The 17,816-nt window shown below is 39.4% G+C and overlaps 1 protein-coding gene and 1 long non-coding RNA gene across 4 annotated transcripts; one reads left to right on the top strand and one right to left on the bottom strand.

Annotated features, from left to right (window-relative positions):
- Positions 1-3,111: 3,111 nt before the first annotated feature.
- Positions 3,112-7,309, bottom strand: LOC142539308 (uncharacterized). The gene is made up of 3 exons (XR_012818860.1): positions 6,995-7,309; positions 4,394-5,772; positions 3,112-3,698 (listed from the first exon to the last, which is right to left on the bottom strand). It is a non-coding gene; the product is annotated as an uncharacterized LOC142539308 (long non-coding RNA).
- Positions 7,310-8,876: 1,567 nt separating this feature from the next.
- LOC142539307 (uncharacterized) lies at positions 8,877-17,803 on the top strand. 3 transcript variants are annotated; one of them, XM_075644687.1, is made up of 19 exons: positions 8,877-9,036; positions 9,138-9,213; positions 9,326-9,391; positions 9,536-9,647; positions 11,384-11,452; positions 11,556-11,717; positions 11,810-11,883; positions 12,175-12,277; positions 12,625-12,667; positions 13,839-13,901; positions 14,233-14,462; positions 14,898-15,018; positions 15,089-15,183; positions 16,145-16,255; positions 16,378-16,548; positions 16,632-16,775; positions 16,871-17,016; positions 17,117-17,282; positions 17,549-17,803. In XM_075644687.1, exons 1-18 carry the CDS (start codon positions 9,001-9,003, stop codon positions 17,269-17,271), a joined length of 1,977 nt encoding a protein of 658 aa, XP_075500802.1. In that variant the 5' UTR covers positions 8,877-9,000; the 3' UTR covers positions 17,272-17,282; positions 17,549-17,803. The 3 variants fall into 3 exon arrangements, with proteins under 3 accessions (XP_075500802.1, XP_075500803.1, XP_075500804.1); XM_075644688.1 differs by lacking the exon at positions 9,138-9,213 and having other exon boundaries at positions 8,883-9,033; XM_075644689.1 differs by lacking the exon at positions 8,877-9,036 and having other exon boundaries at positions 9,077-9,216.
- The last annotated feature ends 13 nt before the right edge of the window (positions 17,804-17,816 follow it).

The following is a 17,816-nucleotide window of genomic DNA, read 5'->3' as shown; positions in this document are numbered from 1 at the left end:
CACGTATGGATACAGAATGCGACAATTAATTATCTTTATATTTGTATTTTACGAATTGTTTGTAATGCTTTTTTGGTTGTAATTTTTTATTTTGATGGTAGTTTTCTTATGAGACGGTCTCACATATCTACATACATAGATGATTTGATTTGGTTCATATCTAGAGTGAAAAATAAAACTTTTGACATAAAAACAATTACTTCAATGGATTGGATCGGCTATGAAATCTAATAAAAGTGTTTCATAAGACGATTAATATGAGTTTTTGTGTTGTTTTGAAGATCTAAATAAACTTTCAATAATATTTTTTGAAAAATACATAAAATGTTTTAGCAATACATCTTAAAAATAGTAGCAATGATTACATACAATAAATAAATAGATACGAATTTGTATGTGAATGTTCGAAGATTAACAACTCATATATCTATCTTTCTTCCACCTAATAATTTTCCATTAGAGTACTTTGATTTGTATAACACCTTTACCGACTGATTTCAAATTAAAACTTATCAATTACCTAATTGAAACTCCTAGCACACTCGATATCCGTATGTTATCAATTCGTAACATACATATACCGACGTCAATGACGATCAACTTGAATCTTCTCAGTCTAAAAAAAACAAAAATAAGTCGATAATTCCACAGTTCACTATTAAAATTTAAAATATTCCAAATTTATCACTTCGATCTACAAGGATTTAAATACTGTACCGAACCGAAATAATCAAAGTTGAATTATTTTAACCAAAATATCAAGTTTAAGGATTATTTTACCAAAAATATCGAATTAATGAATTAATTACAAGAACTCGTCTAAAAAATCCAAAAGCTCACAAGTCGTATAATATTTCAAAATATTCGACTTTCGAAGAAATTTCTTAGCTCAAACAATTACTAACATCAATTTAATTATTTACAAGCTACTGATATATTTCACAATTTCATCAATAAATCTAAAATATTAATTCTGAAAATTACTAAAGTTGAATTATTTTTTCTAAAAAATCAACTTAACAAATTAATGACCAAACTTTGTCCCAATATACCAAAAAATTCACCATTTCGCATAATTACTCAATATTCGACATATTAACGATAATTCTCCAATAAACGAACAAACTAGTTCGATATACCAATCTCACCCGAAGAATTATACATCAAACATAAGCCAAACTAGTTAGAAGAATTTATGATTATACCTTATATTGGTTATTAAAAATAGTAACTCATGCCCATTTAACTCGATTTTGTATTTATTTTGTATTCGTATGTTATTTTAAATCCATATATATTATATATCGCTTTAAACCTCTGATATTCTAAAATACATATTTTTAACATTGTTTTTAAATTGATTTGACATAAATAATTATTTTAATTTAAAAATTCAATAATTATTTTAATTATCCTAAATTACCGAATAATTAGTTACAAGACCTTACAAATCTTATTCAATAAAATAATGAGATAATTCTTTATTTACTCCTCGTGTTAACGACAAAGTTAAAAATTATAGAAAGCAAGCATAAAACTCAATTATAATTCCCTATTTAATCTTTCATTTTGTCACATTTTCTCGATTTAGTTATTCGTTTTTTCAACTGTCCCGAATGTGTTATTCATTTTATATGAGTTTTCTTTTTTAGTTTTCTGCTAACTATATTGATACTCACGGGAGATTTAGGGTCCGATCCACGCAAGCGTCACTAATCCAGACACGGGCTTCAAAATTACCCTGGGCCTGAAATCACAAATAAGACCGTTAGGAGGGGGCCAGGAGAGTATCCTGGCGTAGCCCCTCCGACGCTCAAGTCAGAGACTGAGGATATATGGGGGGAGCAGCTAAGGGCGCTGCTGAAAACAATATAGTGAATCCAATAACTGAACACTCAAACCTGGTATTTATAGGAGAATACATGGGCCCTTGATGGGCTTGTCTTCCTTTTGAGCTAGGGATGGGCCAAGGGTAATGGGCCCATTCATGGGGTATCACCAGTCTCTCCTCCCGAGTCGAATTGAATCGTAGGTTCAAAGTTCGATTAGATGTGTTGTCCTCGGGTCACCGGGTACGAGTTGTGTATTTTCTTCCGGTCGTTTGTCAGTCTCCAAAGATTTGGAAACAAATTAAATCATATCGCAATCTTGTTATAGTTTTCTCTTCAATTCGTTCACCAGCTCTCCCCCCCCATGCCCGAGTCCTCGCCTCGCTACCCTCGCCGAAACCCCATTCAAGCTCGCCCAGCCCCACGCATCCAAGCGCCCAGCCCCGTGCGCCGCGCTTCGCCATCCTCCCGCTCGCCCTGCCGAGCTCGCCCAGCCGAGCCCCCTGCCCCTCGTCTCCTGCCGAGCGCCCATCCGAGCCCCTCGCTCGCCCAGGCACCCAGCCCCGCGCGTCGCGCCTCGCCATCCTCCCGCTCGCCCTGCTGGGTGCCACGCTCGCCCCTCGCCCAGGCCCACACGCCCGCCTCGCCTGCCTCGCCGTCTCCCTGCCCAGCCGAGCTCGCCCAAGCCCACGCGCCAGCTCCTCGCCACGCTCGCCCCTCGCCCCCTCGCCTGCCAGCACCTCGCCCAAGCTTCGCCCTCGCCACCTCGCCCCCTCGCCTAAGCTCGCCCAGCCGAGCGCCCACGCTCGCCTAGCCAAGCACTCGCCCTCGTCGAGCGCCACGCTCGCCCAGCCAAGCTCTCGCCCGGCGCCCCCAGCATGCCTGCTCGCCCAGCCAAGCTCTCGCCCGGCGCCCCCAGCACGCCTGCTCACCCAGCCAAGCGCTCGTCCCCTCCGAGCGCCACGCTCGCCCCCGCAGAGCGCCGCGCTCGCCAAGCCAAGCGCTCGCCCGGCGCCCCTAGCACGCCTCACGCCGCTCCACCCTCGCCCAAGTGCGCCTGCTCGTCCAGCGCCCCCCATCTCGCCTCGCACACCCGCTCAGCCCGCAGCCACTCGCTCGCCTCTTCACGCTCGCCCAACGCATCGAGCGCTCGTCCAGTACGTTGAGAATTTTGATATATTCCCTTGCGAATGGTTGTGTGATTTCTGAAAAAATTATGGGGGCGTTGCCCCCACACCCCCACGACCTGACCGGGCAGGTCGATCCCCGCGACCCCGTAAACTCTGCTCCCCGTAAACATCTTTTGTTATCGACTAACCAAATAAATTTTTCTCTTCCCAAACTTTGCTCCTCTGCTAGGCGATGTCTTAGCAGGAAAATAAAAACTCAACATCTCCACCCTCTAACTCCTCTGCTAGGTGACACCTTAGCAGGAAAAATAAATTTAATTCTCCTCATCCACTCTTCTCCTCTGCTAGGCGATGCCTTAGCAGGAAAATAACATTTTTCTCCTCTCAAACTCCGCTCCTCTGCTAGGTGATGCCTTAGCAGGAAAATAAAAATTCACTACTCCCACCCTCTAGCTTCTCTGCTAAGCCGGGTCTTAGCAGGAAAATAAAATTCAACTCCTCCATCTAACTCCTCTGCTAGGTGATACCTTAGCAGGAAAATTTAAATTCAACACCTCCACCCTCTAGCTCCTCTGCTAGGCCGGGCCCTAGCAGGAAAATAAAATTCAACTCCTCCATCTAATTCCTCTGCTAGGTGATACCTTAGCAGGAAAATAAAATCAACACCTCCATCCTCTAACTCCTCTGCTAAGCCAGCTAAGCCGGGCCTTAGCAGGAAAATAAAATCAACACCTCCATCCTCTAACTCCTCTGCTAGGCGATGCCTTAGCAGGAAAATAAAGTCAACACCTCCACCCTCTAACTCCTCTGCTAAGCCGGGCCTTAGCAGGAAAAATCAAACTCTCACCTCATCATCTCATAACTCCTCTGCTAAGCCGGGCCTTAGCAGGAAAATAAAATCAACACCTCCACCCTCTAACTCCTCTGCTAGGCGATTCCTTAGCAGGAAAATAAAGTCAACACCTCCACCCTCTAACTCCTCTGCTAAGCCGGGCCTTAGCAGGAAAAATTAAACTCTCACCTCATCATTTCATAACTCCTCTGCTAAGCCGGGCCTTAGCAGGAAAATAAAATCAACACCTCCACCCTCTAACTCCTCTGCTAGGCGATGCCTTAGCAGGAAAATAAAGTCAACACCTCCACCCTCTAACTCCTCTGCTAAGCCGGGCCTTAGCAGGAAAAATCAAACTCTCACCTCATCATCTCATAACTCCTCTGCTAAGCCGGACCTTAGCAGGAAAATAAAATCAACACCTCCATCCTCTAACTCCTCTGCTAGGCGATGCCTTAGCAGGAAAATAAAGTCAACACCTCCACCCTCTAACTCCTCTGCTAAGCCGGGCCTTAGCAGGAAAAATCAAACTCTCACCTCATCATCTCATAACTCCTCTGCTAAGCCGGGCCTTAGCAGGAAAATAAAATCAACACCTCCACCCTCTAACTCCTCTGCTAGGAGATACCTTAGCAGGAAAATAAAAATTCTTCTCTTCCACTCTGCTCCTCTCATCGCCGACTCTGCTCCTCTGCTAGGCGATGCCTTAGCAGGAAAATAAATATTCTCCACCTCAGCCTCTACTCCTCTGCTAGGCGATGCCTTAGCAGGAAAAATTTAACTTTTCTCCCCCCCACTCTTCTCCTCTACTAGGCGCAGCCTAAGCAGGTAAAATAAAATTCATATAATCCTCATAATACAAGAACAACCACGAACTTAATATAAGAACTTGGCTTTATTAAATATCAACTGATAACGTAAGACAAATTCAGGAACGAAATACATCAAAAATGAAGTAAAGATGTTCTCTAAGGTGGTAAGCGTTCCCATGCCTCTTTAGAGCCTTACCTAGCGCATTCTCCAACTTTCCTCTCAGCTCCTCTTGTACCTCCACAGGACAAAGTTACCCATTTTGAAGCTTCTCCGAATGACTCTACAACTGCAAGACTGAGCTCAAGCTTCCATGCGAATGCTCGTGACTTCTCTTTTCTTCTTCCTTCACGATTCTTTCATAACAACGACGTGCGACTTTTTGGTCCCCGCACAGGACTCCAACTCCTCTTCCCACAGGAAACTTAACCTTCTGATGATAACTGGAAGCTACTGCTCTAAAATCCTTCAGGGCTGGTCGTCCTAGAATTCCACTATACGCTGACTGGGTATCTACTACAGTGAAGGCTATCACCTTTGTTACCCGCCGAGGATCAGTCCCCAAGGATAGGGGAAGAACAATCTGACCCAAAGGCAAGATGACGTGTTCTGCAAACCCATACAGCGGGGTGGATACCGGCTCAAACTCAAATCCTCTCATCTTCATTTGATCCAACGTGCTCTTGAACAAGACGTTCACGGAGCTTCCATTATCAATAAATATCCTTGCCACATCATAATTGGCAATGGTGGCCGTCACCACCAAGGCATCGTTATGTGGAGTCACAACGCCTCGGAGATCCTCTGGCCCAAAACTGATGACAGGATCATGGGGTAAGTTCGCACTCCTCGATATTTCAAAATTCTCCAACCTCCTCCCATGCGCCTTCCGCGCTCGCCCGGAATCCCCATCAGTAGCACCCCCCGAGATCATATGAATCATTCCTCTCGTCGGGTGATTATCCTCATTCGTTCTCCTCCTCGGTTCAGCGGGCTCCCGAGGGACATCCTGACCTCGACCCTCTCTCCTCGGCTCTTCGATCCTCGGATGTATCCATGGAGGGCCTCGACCCCGCCTAGAAGACGGGCGAGATCTCAGCTCACTCCCAGACGAGGACCCTTCTTGTCTACCCCGTGGCGGAGGTCGAGCACTGCTCTCGACCCTCTGCGACTTCTCCCCCCTCTCCCCCGACTCCCTCACCTCCATCACCTCGTCCCGACTCCTATCTAGGGGAACATGGGATGAGAATTGTCTTCTACTACTAGTTCTGTCTTCCTCTCTTTCCCCTGCACCCCTCTTCCTTCCTCCTTTCTCCGCTCCCTCAACTCTACTTCCTCCGGGCCGGCTCTCCATCCTTCTGTACCGTTGGGCATCTTCCAAGTTTACATATTTCTCAGCTCGAGCCAACAGATCATCATAGCTCAACGGAGGCTTCTTGACCAACGACTTGAAAAACTCCCCTCCCCTCAGTCCTTGTGTGAAGGCACTTATCATGATGTCAGGGGTAGCCGCTGGTATTTCCAGCGCTGCACTGTTGAAACGCTGGACAAATTCTCGCAAAGTTTCATTCTCTTGCTGTTTCATCACGAACAGGGTCAAATAATTTTTCTGGTGCCTCTTGCTGCTGGCAAATCTGTGCAAGAAAGCTGTAGCAAAATCGTCAAAAGACTGTATGGAGTTGGGCTGCAGGGTATTAAACCATTGCTGGGCTGACCTCACCAACGTGCCCAGGAACACCCTGCACCTGACTCCATCTGAATATTGATGTAACATGGCCGCATTCTCAAATCTCCCCAAGTGTTCCTCGGGGTCAGTACGTCCATCGTACTCTCCCACATTCGACTGTCGAAAAGTTGGAGGAAGTTCTTCTTCTAAAATGGCTAGTGAAAAGGGACTTCCTCTCTTGGGTGCCGGTGCTCTGCTTCCCAACTGCTGCCTCAACATCTGTATCTCCCTCCACATCTCCTCCATCTCCGGATTCTCCTCACTTGGGAGGGGTCGCGTCTCCTCCACCCTACTCTGACTGCCCTTCACATTCTCCTCTCGCTCCTGGCGAGCGGCCTGCTCTTCTGCAAACATAGACTCTTGATTCCTCTTCATGGCCTCATCCACTGTTCGAGTGATAAATTGGCCCAGCTGTTCCAGGGTCAAGTTTCCCACATTCTCATTGGGATGGGTTTGCTCGACCCTCGTCTTGTGGATGGGCTGCTCAGTTCTGGCCTCTTGACGAGGTTGTTCATGTCTCGTCTCAAGATGCGGTTGTTCTTGTCTTGTCTCAACATGAGATTGTTCGGGTCCCCTCTGAGGACGCGATGATGCCGAGGTAACTCTTCTACTTCCTTTCTTGCCTACCATCTCTACGTCTCAACTCAAGTGTTCCCACAGACGGCGCCAAGTGATACTCACGGGAGATTTAGGGTCCGATCTACGCAAGCGTCACTAATCCAGACACGGGCTTCAAAATTACCCTGGGCCTGAAATCACAAATAAGACCGTTAGGAGGGGGCCAGGAGAGTATCCTGGCGTAGCCCCTCCGACGCTCAAGTCAGAGACTGAGGATATATGGGGGGAGCAGCTAAGGGCGCTGCTGAAAACAATATAGTGAATCCAATAACTGAACACTCAAACCTGGTATTTATAGGAGAATACATGGGCCCTTGATGGGCTTGTCTTCCTTTTGAGCTAGGGATGGGCCAAGGGTAATGGGCCCATTCATGGGGTATCATATATGGTTAAAAAAAAGACATAAAACAAGCATTTAACTGATAATTACCATTTCAATTAACTAAAATTACTCATCTTTCTTCTTAAATCGAAATATATACTTCTTGATAGATCCTAAATCAAACAAATAAGACCTTAAACCCTCCCGACCCCGTCCCTAGTCACCCAAACTTCCATCTTCTGCTTTTGCCCCTCAATTTTTTTTTATATATATACCGTCCCAATCGTTACTTCAATTAGTCTCCATGTTTATATATATACCGTCCCAATCGTTACTTCAATTAGTCTCCATGTTCTTCGAATGGATCTCTTAGTTCTTGAGAAGATTACCCAAAAGCGGTATATAATGCATACCCTGTAAAACTTACAAGTAAACCAAATATAAAGATGTATTCTTGATGATAGAATCCGGAGGCAACTTTTCCAAAGATTTTGGGTCTATCCAAAGAAGGTTTTATTTTTTAGTTTTTCAACTCTTCATAATCACATCCATAGGTGGTTTAAAAAGACAAGCATGCTTATATGTTAGCTAATTAGATATAGGCAAAAATTTGTGTGAGACGGTCTCAATGGTCGTATTTTGTGAGACATATCTCTTATTTGGGTCATCCATGAAAAAATATTACTTTTATGTTTAGATTATTACTTTTTATTATGAATATCGGTATGATTAACCCGTCTCACAGATAAAAATTTATGAGACCATCTCACAAGAGACCTACTCTTAGATATATTAAATTATTGATATGTGTACGTGTTTTATTTAATTAAAAAATAAAATTAAATCGAAAAATACATAAAATAAAGGTTTAAGTCGGGACAATTGAAAAACGAGATAATGAATCTAGAAAGTATTATAAAACGTGAGACTAAATAGAAAAATATCTCATGAAATTCCATCCATTTAACACTCAAATTAACGGGAGGACCAAATCCGGAATCCGACAGAAAATGGAGGACTAAGTCATAAATATGACATAATAGAAAGGCTAAATTCGAAATTACCCCGTAAAATAATCTAAAGAAATCAATTTTATGATTACAACAGAAAATAGAGGATCAATTCGAGATAATAGAAAATGAAGGACTAAATCAGAAATATGACACAAACGAAAGACTAATTACAATGAGAAAATAGAGGATTAATTCGAGACAACAGAAAAATGAAGGACTAAGTCAGAAATATATGACATAAACGAAAGACTAAATCAGAAATTATACCGTAAAATAATATAAAGAAATCAATTTTATGATCACAATAAGAAAATAGAGGATCAATTCGAGAAAACATAAAATGGAGGATTAAGTCAGAAATATATGACATAAATGAAAAACTAAATCAGAAATTATATGGTAAAATAATCTAAAGAAATCAATTTTATGATTACAAAAAGAAAATGAAGATCAATTCGAGATAACAGAAAATAGGGAACTAAGTCGGAAATATGAAATAAACCAAAGACCAAATCAGAAATTATAACTTAAAAATAATATAAGGAAATCAATTTTATGATTGTTTTGAAAGAAAAATACAATTACTTACGATTGCACAATCGAGAGATCTCTTATGTATGTTTCATCAAATATGAATTGCTCCTACAATGATTTAGCTGGAAAACCCTGAAAAATTCCCAAAAGATTTCAGGAGTGGGAAATCCAGAGATTGATTGATACATGCTCGCTTTGGGAAAAAAATTCACGTCAGAGGTGAGAATATTTCCGTCTTATTCTATTTCTACTTTTTTTTTAAATGAACGGGAAAGGTGATTTTGGTTGTACATGTTTGTGGGAAAGAATTACCGTCGTTGGTGGGCGATAATTGTCGGAGTTGTTCGACATCTTGTCGCTATTCTTACCTCCGTCAGCATTTGAGAAGCCACAAGAAAAGTTGCGAGTTTTATACAGTTGTTTCACCAGAGTGACACACACACATCCTAGATTTGTTTGTGTTCCTTTCAATATAATTCTTAAAGTTTTCAACATTCATAAATGGTTTCAGGAATGGGAAAAGTTCCAAGATTAGTTGATTTATGCATGGAAAACATCAGAGATGAACTTCTCATCGGTAACTATTGCTGTACTAGTTATATTATTCTTCTCGATTTATTTTATGGCAGCGGTGAGAATTGTGGTTAGTATTTTTTTTTATTAATGAAATTTATAGTTCGTTAGCGCCACTCTTGATCGGTCATTTTGCTTATATTTGTAGGGGATGATGATAATAAATTGTCATCTGTTATTTATGAGCTTCCATCGGAGTTGTTCGATGGCTTGTTGCCATTGTTACCTCCATTGGCATTACAGAAGCTACATGAGAACATGTGAGTATTAAAACCTTTATGAATCACTCTTTAGTTATTTTCAGTTTTTGATCTTGAAATTACATTGAATTAGGATAGATTGTGGTACTGTCATTAATGTCGTGTTTACCATTTATTTTGTTGTGCGATGGGAAATTTAATTCACTCTTCGTTACTATTAATCTGTTGTTTCCCAAGTCATTTCTACTCTCCTCTCAAGTTGATATATTATTTTAAAAAATTCGTATATTGACTTTTAACATGTGTGGTGCATACCTTTTACATTGAATTGGGGGTTCCTGGTTGGTGTTCTGACTTCTTGAGCACCTATCTATTTTTATTTGAAAAGTTTATAGTAGTTCAGGTATGGCCTTGAAACTGATTCATAATAGCTCGTGCAGATAGCTGTGTCTGTATTCGATGGGGTCTGAGACGAAAAGTAAAAAATAGGCCCTCTTGTTGCAGTTAACTGTAAAGTTAAGTCAGCAAATAAAAAATTCGATAAACAATATATTACAAATTTACATCAATAACAATTCAACAAATATTTGAAATAATTACCTAAATACTACTCGTCTAGTTGTTTTAGAGGCAAAAATATTTATCAAATCTGTATAATCCAGTTCTCGGACCATTTTTATGTCAATCGACAAGTGGCACATTTAGTCTATCTTGTGATGTTGATCGAAGATAAGTTTTTGTTAACTTCAACTTCGATGAGCTTCGTTCTGCTGATGCAACTATTACTGGTATGATCAAAAAAATCTTACAAGTAGTACAAGTATTTGGGAATGAAGAATTCAGTTTCGCCAAACATTGTAGCATATCAATTGCAATTTTTTTAATACGTTAAATATCATCTCATGATCATCAACTCCGAACACAACTCATCACCATTAACGTCTGGATATCCATCGTTACTCAAAAATTGTTGAAGTTCCATACAAGACTTGATCAAGCCAATTAAAGGCTCACTCTTTAACTTCTCAAAACTCAACAAATAACCAAAACTCCCTTGATATTGTTTAAATTGTTTAAACCCAACTTGACGACAAGATCGAGATTGATCAATTATATACAAAAAAAACTCAAATTGATATCATTTTTAATTAATATTAGGCCAGATTTTTTTATTTCAGTGGACCACCAACTCAACATATATATAATAATAAATAAAAAAATGGTCTCCCTCCAGGGCCGTGCCCTGAGACAGTGGTCTCCTCGGCCTCATAGAAGGTCTGACCCTGCTCTTGCACATGCACCATTAGCTGCATGTGCAAATTTTATCCATTGTTAGAATTCGATGCTTTAAAGAAGTCTTTTTCCTTCAGAACTAGTGTCAAACATTTCTTAATGTACTTGTGTTTGAACTGAAGGCACAAGTATTTTGGGGCATAAAAGGTGGGTAAATATGTTTTCTTACTCTTGTGCAAGTACATGATCCCCATATAATATACTTTTGCATTTTCATCCTTTTTTCTTCCGTATCATAGACCATCTAGTACTTTGTGGAACTCGAGGACTTGAGGTAACGAGTCTTCTAACATTGCTATGTCTGCTTTTCGGCCATGCAATTTCTCGATTCAGTGATTATGTGTTAGAACAGTGTCCTTTCTTCAATCATCACATGTGAACTGCTGAGTAAAAAAGGATGGTACTTCGTGGTTCACATGAAAATTGTTTGATCAGATATTAGCATGGAGAAGCTTCATATTCCATCACAACGGCCATCTTAACATAGTTTTATCTTGATCCAGGCCATTAGACTTCAGAAATTACTTTGAACCCGCTGATGAATACCATGGAGCTTGTCAAAAACGCAAAAGGTTGGGAATTATGGATCCTGTATTCTAATATATTTGATATTTGATGTGTATAGGAAAGTGGAATCTGCAGGAATTTTGACAGCGTTTGGTGTAATTTTGCCAGATGTGGGATTTTGGACAGAGCATGGTGGGCATTGCTCAAACTTCGATGGCCTATTCATGATCATCCAACCCAGGCTGTATCTTGGCTGGATAAACATGGTGAAGAAAAGACCGTTTCAACGAACGATTGGCAACAAATATATTGGGAGAAACATTTGCAAGAGTATGTGATGGCTCAACATATTAAATGATTTGATTGTTTCTCTGTTTGTTGCTATTCCAATAAATAAGATTTTACCGTCATCTTATGACCAGCTGTGTGGATGCTGTTGCAGAGACTGCTCTTCTCCCTTCTTATGATGGTTCTATTGGGGAAATACAAATTCCAGGTCAGGCGATTATTTTTTAACCCAGAGTTTTATAAATTTCCTCCCCAATACCCAGTTTGCCTCATGTTTTCTTACTTGCAAGTTGCAAAACAGAGAGAAAACATACGGAAGATCATGATCATTTTCTATTATTCCCATTTTTGCTAATGTTTTTCTTCATCTGTGTTGTGCCCATACATCTGATTACTCATCTCTTTCTATTTAAATTTTCTGTTGATATATAAAGAAATTAAGAGTATCATGTGCCAAGAATTTAATGTGAAGCAGTTGAGCGTGTCTTCCTCCGTGCAGATTTTATACTACAATACATTGTTTGCCGGGATCACCTGATTAAGTCAGGGAGCTGCCATCGGAAATTCTCTGGTCATTGCCAACAATTTGGCATTTATGCCAGGTAAGATTGTATGGAAACCTACAAACAAAAGAACTTCAGAACCTGTTTATCTTTTACTCTGTGCATGCAATGGATCTGGGCACCATGGACCAAATGTTTAAACCTTGTATCGTTTATCTCATCAGAATAATATAGTATTAATTCCATTCCACTTTAAGCCTGTTAATCTGTCGGTTCTCAATTTCGACAGATTTCATGTACATTTTATAGCTAAAAATTGTTTTGTCCCATCTATCAGCCAGCATCATATCTACGTTAACTCTATACAGAACAAATCTGTTCTTGTTTTTATATGTAATAGTATTAGGAAACTGGTTCTTGTTGAAATAGCGTTGTTTCTGTTGCAGATCTCTGAGGCTTCCAAACGTCCTATGTGTTGCAGAAACCTGTGTAAGTTATTGTTGATAGATCAAATGATATTCAGTCTCCAACTATAGTAGGCATCTGCTGTCGATTGTTGATTGTCATTGTTATTGAAGTTGCTATCACTCCAGGAATCATGAATTTCTATCTCTAGTGGAAATGGCTGATAGCACGTGGTTTCCTATTCATATTTTTTTATTACCTTTTGCTGTTGCTCTAAGTGGTTGACACTTCTATCTGTAATCACAGATCCTTGTGCTCTTTGGATACCAGATATGTTCCTGGGGCAATCTCATTTTTCTTCTTTCCTTACCCCACTGTGGAATGTTTGCAGTTATATGACATATTATATGCTATTTTTCTACTCAAGGATTTTCACTATAAGTTTTATTGCTCAATCCACGTTACGGGATTTACCCCTTTCCATTTGTCTGCATCCATAGCACAATTCTTTGGCAATTCTTTTTCTGAAGCGGTCATAATTATTGATGGTATTGGAACTTGTCTGATACTTGTTCCAAATTATTTAGATCTAACTCATATGAGCCTACCCAAGTCTTCCTAATTATCTAAAAAATGCATCAGACTATTTACTTTGTTTTCTATGCCAAAGTTGCATGTGTATACTTGCGATTAGCAGCTGACTGATTCTTTTTTAATTTAATGCTTTCTATATCCCCATTAAGTGGATCGATCTGTTTCTGCTTTTTCTATTCTCCATCTCTTCCTGGCTTTCATTGTTTGGTGGGATATCTACTCAAGAATAAGCTGCAATGTGTTTGTTCTCTCGTAGTTTAGTTCATTGTTTTCATGGCATCTCCAACTCCGAGGAGTTTCATTATCGAAGAGACCTTTTGTTTACGCTCTGAAGATGTACCATCTTTTTGTTTGCCTTTTTCTGTTCCAACTGGTCCGTCTCATTTCTGTATTTCAAGGAATTTTTGCTCCAATAATCTGATCTTTCAATGTTAACCTTTTCAAATTTATCCCAATTTATTAATTTCCTGGATGTTTATTAACTCTTACATCAGAAACGGAGCATATGTTAATCGATAAAGAGATGTGGCATAAAACCTTCTGGAGATGATGCGAATCCTATATTTCTGGCTACGTTAAAAATTCAAAGAAATGTAATGTAGATGTACTTTATGATGTTTGAAATTTATTTAATTTATCTTTTATTATCATTCTGTTGCAGCACTTGTTACAAACTAGTAAGTTAGAGAGACTGGAACTTCAGTGGATTAAATCTGCTGACCATGTAAGTTCCAGTGCTTTTTCACTTCCTTTACCTCACAGAAATTTTCAATAATAGAAAAGAGAATCGTTAAACTTGAAAGGGGACCAGTCAACGAAGTGTAACTTTATGCTTCTGTGCATATGCAACGAAATGAAGTACTGCTGGTCCTTTTAAGCCCATGTTTCAACAAAAAATGCCATCCCTTGGCGAAATTCACCTTTCCTTTATTCTCAGTGTGCTCTATTTCCTTGTCTCATATTTGAGGTCAACATCACAGAAATAGAATTCATAATAATTTGATGATCTTTTTAGTTGGTTGATGCATTCTAATTTGCCACATTTTGCTTAATAGGTTGAGGGATTATGTGAACTTCTGAAGCAGAATAGTGAAACTCTAAAGTCAGTTGATTTTATGCATTGCAAGCTTTCGTCAAATTTTGTTGATAAATTTTGGGAGTCACTGTACATTAAGGGTCTTCAAACACATGGAATTGAGCATTTCTCGATCAAGAGATCTAGCTTCCTACAAACTGATTCATCTCCCATGCCTGCAGAATTGACACGTTTCTTAACATCAGGGAGGTATGCCCAATTCTGTCATTCATGCAGATACAATCTAAAATGATTCCATTCTAAATCAAACAAATGTCATTTTTAAAGAAGTCTCAGGATTTAGTACTTCATTGAATACCTTGTGTTTTCTTACTATCCTTCATTGTATGAATATTGGACAAGTTTTTTACTTTTGTTCAAACAAATATTGGACGAAGTATTTGTTTCTTGTTTACTTTAGAATGATCATGAAACTTTTCGTCCCAATGGTGAACTTTAACATCATCATCTCTAACTTGTCGATTCCCTAAGAATGGGCTTGAAACTGTATCTCAGGTGCTATTTTTATCAGGGTTATGTTAATTTTAGCTCCATATGCACTGTATTAATTTCTTTTTTCCTTGCATGAAAATTCTACATCTGATGATATTCTGTTTTTGTTTTCTAACACATCATTCTTGGCAGGTCATTGCATTCATTAACCTTATGTGATGACCATCTGGGGCGGAACTTTGCAAGAGTGGTATTCAGTACCCTTCTTGATTCTTCTGCTAGTATATCCATTCTAGACCTTTCAGAAAATAATGTAAGTTGGACTTATGCACGATTAAGTTTCATTTTATTTCTATATAGACAATATTAATATGCCTTTGCAGATTTCAGGTTTTCTTTCTCAGTTTCGGTGGAAATCAACAAGTCGCTCTCTTGGATTAGGAAAGTCGTTGCAATCATTACGAGTGCTTAACTTAAGGTGACTTTAAAATCGTTAAAAAATTGGCTCAAGAGTTGTCCAAATCTGTATACGGCAGCTTATATTTTAAATGTATTTTAGGTCATCTACTGTTATACTTGCTTTGTTCCTTGCTTTTAGGAATGCCTGATTCTGTAGTGCCTAGTAAAGTAAGACCGTAGTTTTTCGAAAAAACAAAAATATATAGCATCTCCGAAAACAATTTGAGTGGGCAGCTTGTTAATAAAGTGATATACCATTAGAAAGAAAAAACGTGAACGGGGATTGGATTGATGATAAAATAGAATCCTGGGTCGCGAACAGTGATTCGATTGATGGGATTTGGTATGAGATCGATGATATCGATGAGATTGATATTCAAATATTTCTTCTTAGAACGTATCGAAATCCATAATAGAGTCCGACCACAACGACCGAATTGATTATCTTCATGCATAAGGATACTAGATTACCTAGTAGAAAAGATTGAAAAATCATCATATAATAATCCAGAAATTGCAATAGAAAAGATGGTATATTTTAAATCTGTCTTGCATAAGATTGTAGCGCTAGGTACACCTGCTGACTGAACTCTAGAAATCCATGAATGATGATGGTATTTCATAAAAGCTGCTTCTGAGAAGGTCTGTTTTTGTCCCCGAACATAAATCTTTGTCTTTGCTGAATGTGAAAAAGAAAGAAATAGTTGGTAAAACCCAAAAAGAATATCTGTCCATCCCTCGTAAATTTCCCCTTTAGTATCTGTCCATCCCTAGTAAATTTCCCCTTTTTTCCCTACCTTTCCCACCGATGTGCTTTCAGTACAAACTGCCAAACCTTGTAGAGATAGGAGTGAACAAATGGTTTGCAAGTGCTAAATATGTGCATAGCTAATTGTCAAATGGCTTGATACTTGTCATGGTGAGTAGATTAATTTAAAAATTTCGTGCACATTGAATAAAAGTTAATGTTTAAATTTCAGGAATAATAATTTAGAAAAAGATGATGCCGACAGTCTCAGACATGCTCTGGTTCACATGCCTAATTTACAGAATCTTGATTTAAGTGACAATCCCATTGAAGATGGAATCAGGTTAAAGAGATGGTTAATCTCAGGATATCCTTGTTTTTTCCCTTTTGATCTTCATGCAATGTATCTTCTTCATTCACTGATTTATAAAGTTTTCATCGAACAAAATTAAATACTTCTTCCAGGAGTCTTGTCTCATATTTTACGGAGATCTCCTGTAGAGACTTGCCGTTTGTTGATTTGAAGCTTGAGAATTGTGAGCTTACCTGCAACCATGCGACTCAACTTTTAGGAGTACTTTCAACTATGAAGACACCACTCAATATGCTTTCAATCAAAGGCAATCACCTTGGCAGGTATACCCAATAATTCTATTATGCTTTTAAGAATTCTGATATTTCCTCGCTATTGAATTTCTGTAATCCTTGCTTTCCTCCAGCAAAATTGGGGCACTATTAGGGAAGTTTATGTGCACGGGTGTTCGTGGCCTCGATGTTGAAGACACTGGACTTGGATCCTCTGGTTTTTTGCTAGCACTTAAGGAAATATGTGAGGAATTAAAGCTTGTGTACATGAATATAAGGTCCACATGATTTCACCTGTATTTGTCTTGGCTGTGAGATAATTTTGGCTTTCTGTCTTTTCAAGATAACTAAAATACCAATTGAATTGGTGCAGCAATAACCAAGGGGGGATTGAATCTGCAAAATTCATAGCGAGGATAATGTCATTAGCACGCGAACTTGTCGCAATTGATGCACGATATAACACAATGCCTGTTGAATCTATAGTAGTAATTTCACCTGGCTTGAAAGCCGCAAAAGGTTCCCGATCTCCAGATATTTTTGACTGATTTTTGAGAAATATAGAAGAAGTTATCCTCCATGCAACATTGAGTTTTTTTTTTGCTCCCAACTTCAACAGGAAAATTGGAGCATCTGGACATGTCTGGGAACAGCTTTGGTGATCGACTTGCTGATTATATGCCACTCTTGGCTGAATTCCATGCCCGTGGGAACCTTTCCCTGAATCTTTCAGGATCTGCTGCTCGAAATGTTCCTTACGACGACGAGCCTTAGCTGCTCCATTGGTATGTTTCTCAACTAAACTAATCTTCACAGCTGCGACATTATCTCTCAAAGTAGCTACAAAAGCTCCATGACATGCTTTGAGCTTGAACTACACATTTGCCTCATCGACCGTCTTCCTCTTTTCTTGGTATTACGCCCTTTTTTGCGTGCAAAACTCAGTTATGTGATCCCCTGGATCCATTTTGAGCTTTAAACGTGTAATAAGTTTATATGTGCTTTACATTCAGGATCCATTTTCATTTGTATCATTTTCGTGGGATTTCAGGCTGTTGTTTTTTGTGTAGCGTGGGCCTTGGATATATCAAGCTGGGGAAAGTACTTTTGCCACAATGGAGCTTGGGGAGGGGCAGATTCGGAAATTTAGCCTTATAAAAAACAACTATTTACTTTTTTCATTTTAATATTTGAATTATGATTTTCTTTAGTTAGCGAAAAATTGAAAAAACCGATCATTTTGGGCTCCATTCGTTTGTTGTGATCTTAATTATCGAGAATTATTAATCAAAATTTTGAATTCTGATTTGAGTTCGTTA

Source organism: Primulina tabacum, chromosome 3 (assembly GCF_025594145.1).
Source record: "Primulina tabacum isolate GXHZ01 chromosome 3, ASM2559414v2, whole genome shotgun sequence".
Classification (NCBI taxonomy): Eukaryota; Viridiplantae; Streptophyta; class Magnoliopsida; order Lamiales; family Gesneriaceae; genus Primulina; species Primulina tabacum.
The sequence above is the reverse complement of the archived record's forward strand: the minus strand, read 5'-3'. Positions and strand labels throughout refer to the sequence as shown.

What these genes read in the sequence shown, in the direction of transcription:
- LOC142539307 (XM_075644687.1), top strand. Translation starts at nt 9,001, where the DNA reads ATGCTCGCTTTGGGAAAAAAATTCACGTCAGAGGTG. An exon ending in TGGGAGAAACATTTGCAAGA is followed by an intron (nt 11,718 to 11,809) that starts GTATGTGATGGC and finishes TCTTATGACCAG; the next exon opens with CTGTGTGGATGCTGTTGCAG. An exon ending in TGGCTTGAAAGCCGCAAAAG is followed by an intron (nt 17,017 to 17,116) that starts GTTCCCGATCTC and finishes CAACTTCAACAG; the next exon opens with GAAAATTGGAGCATCTGGAC.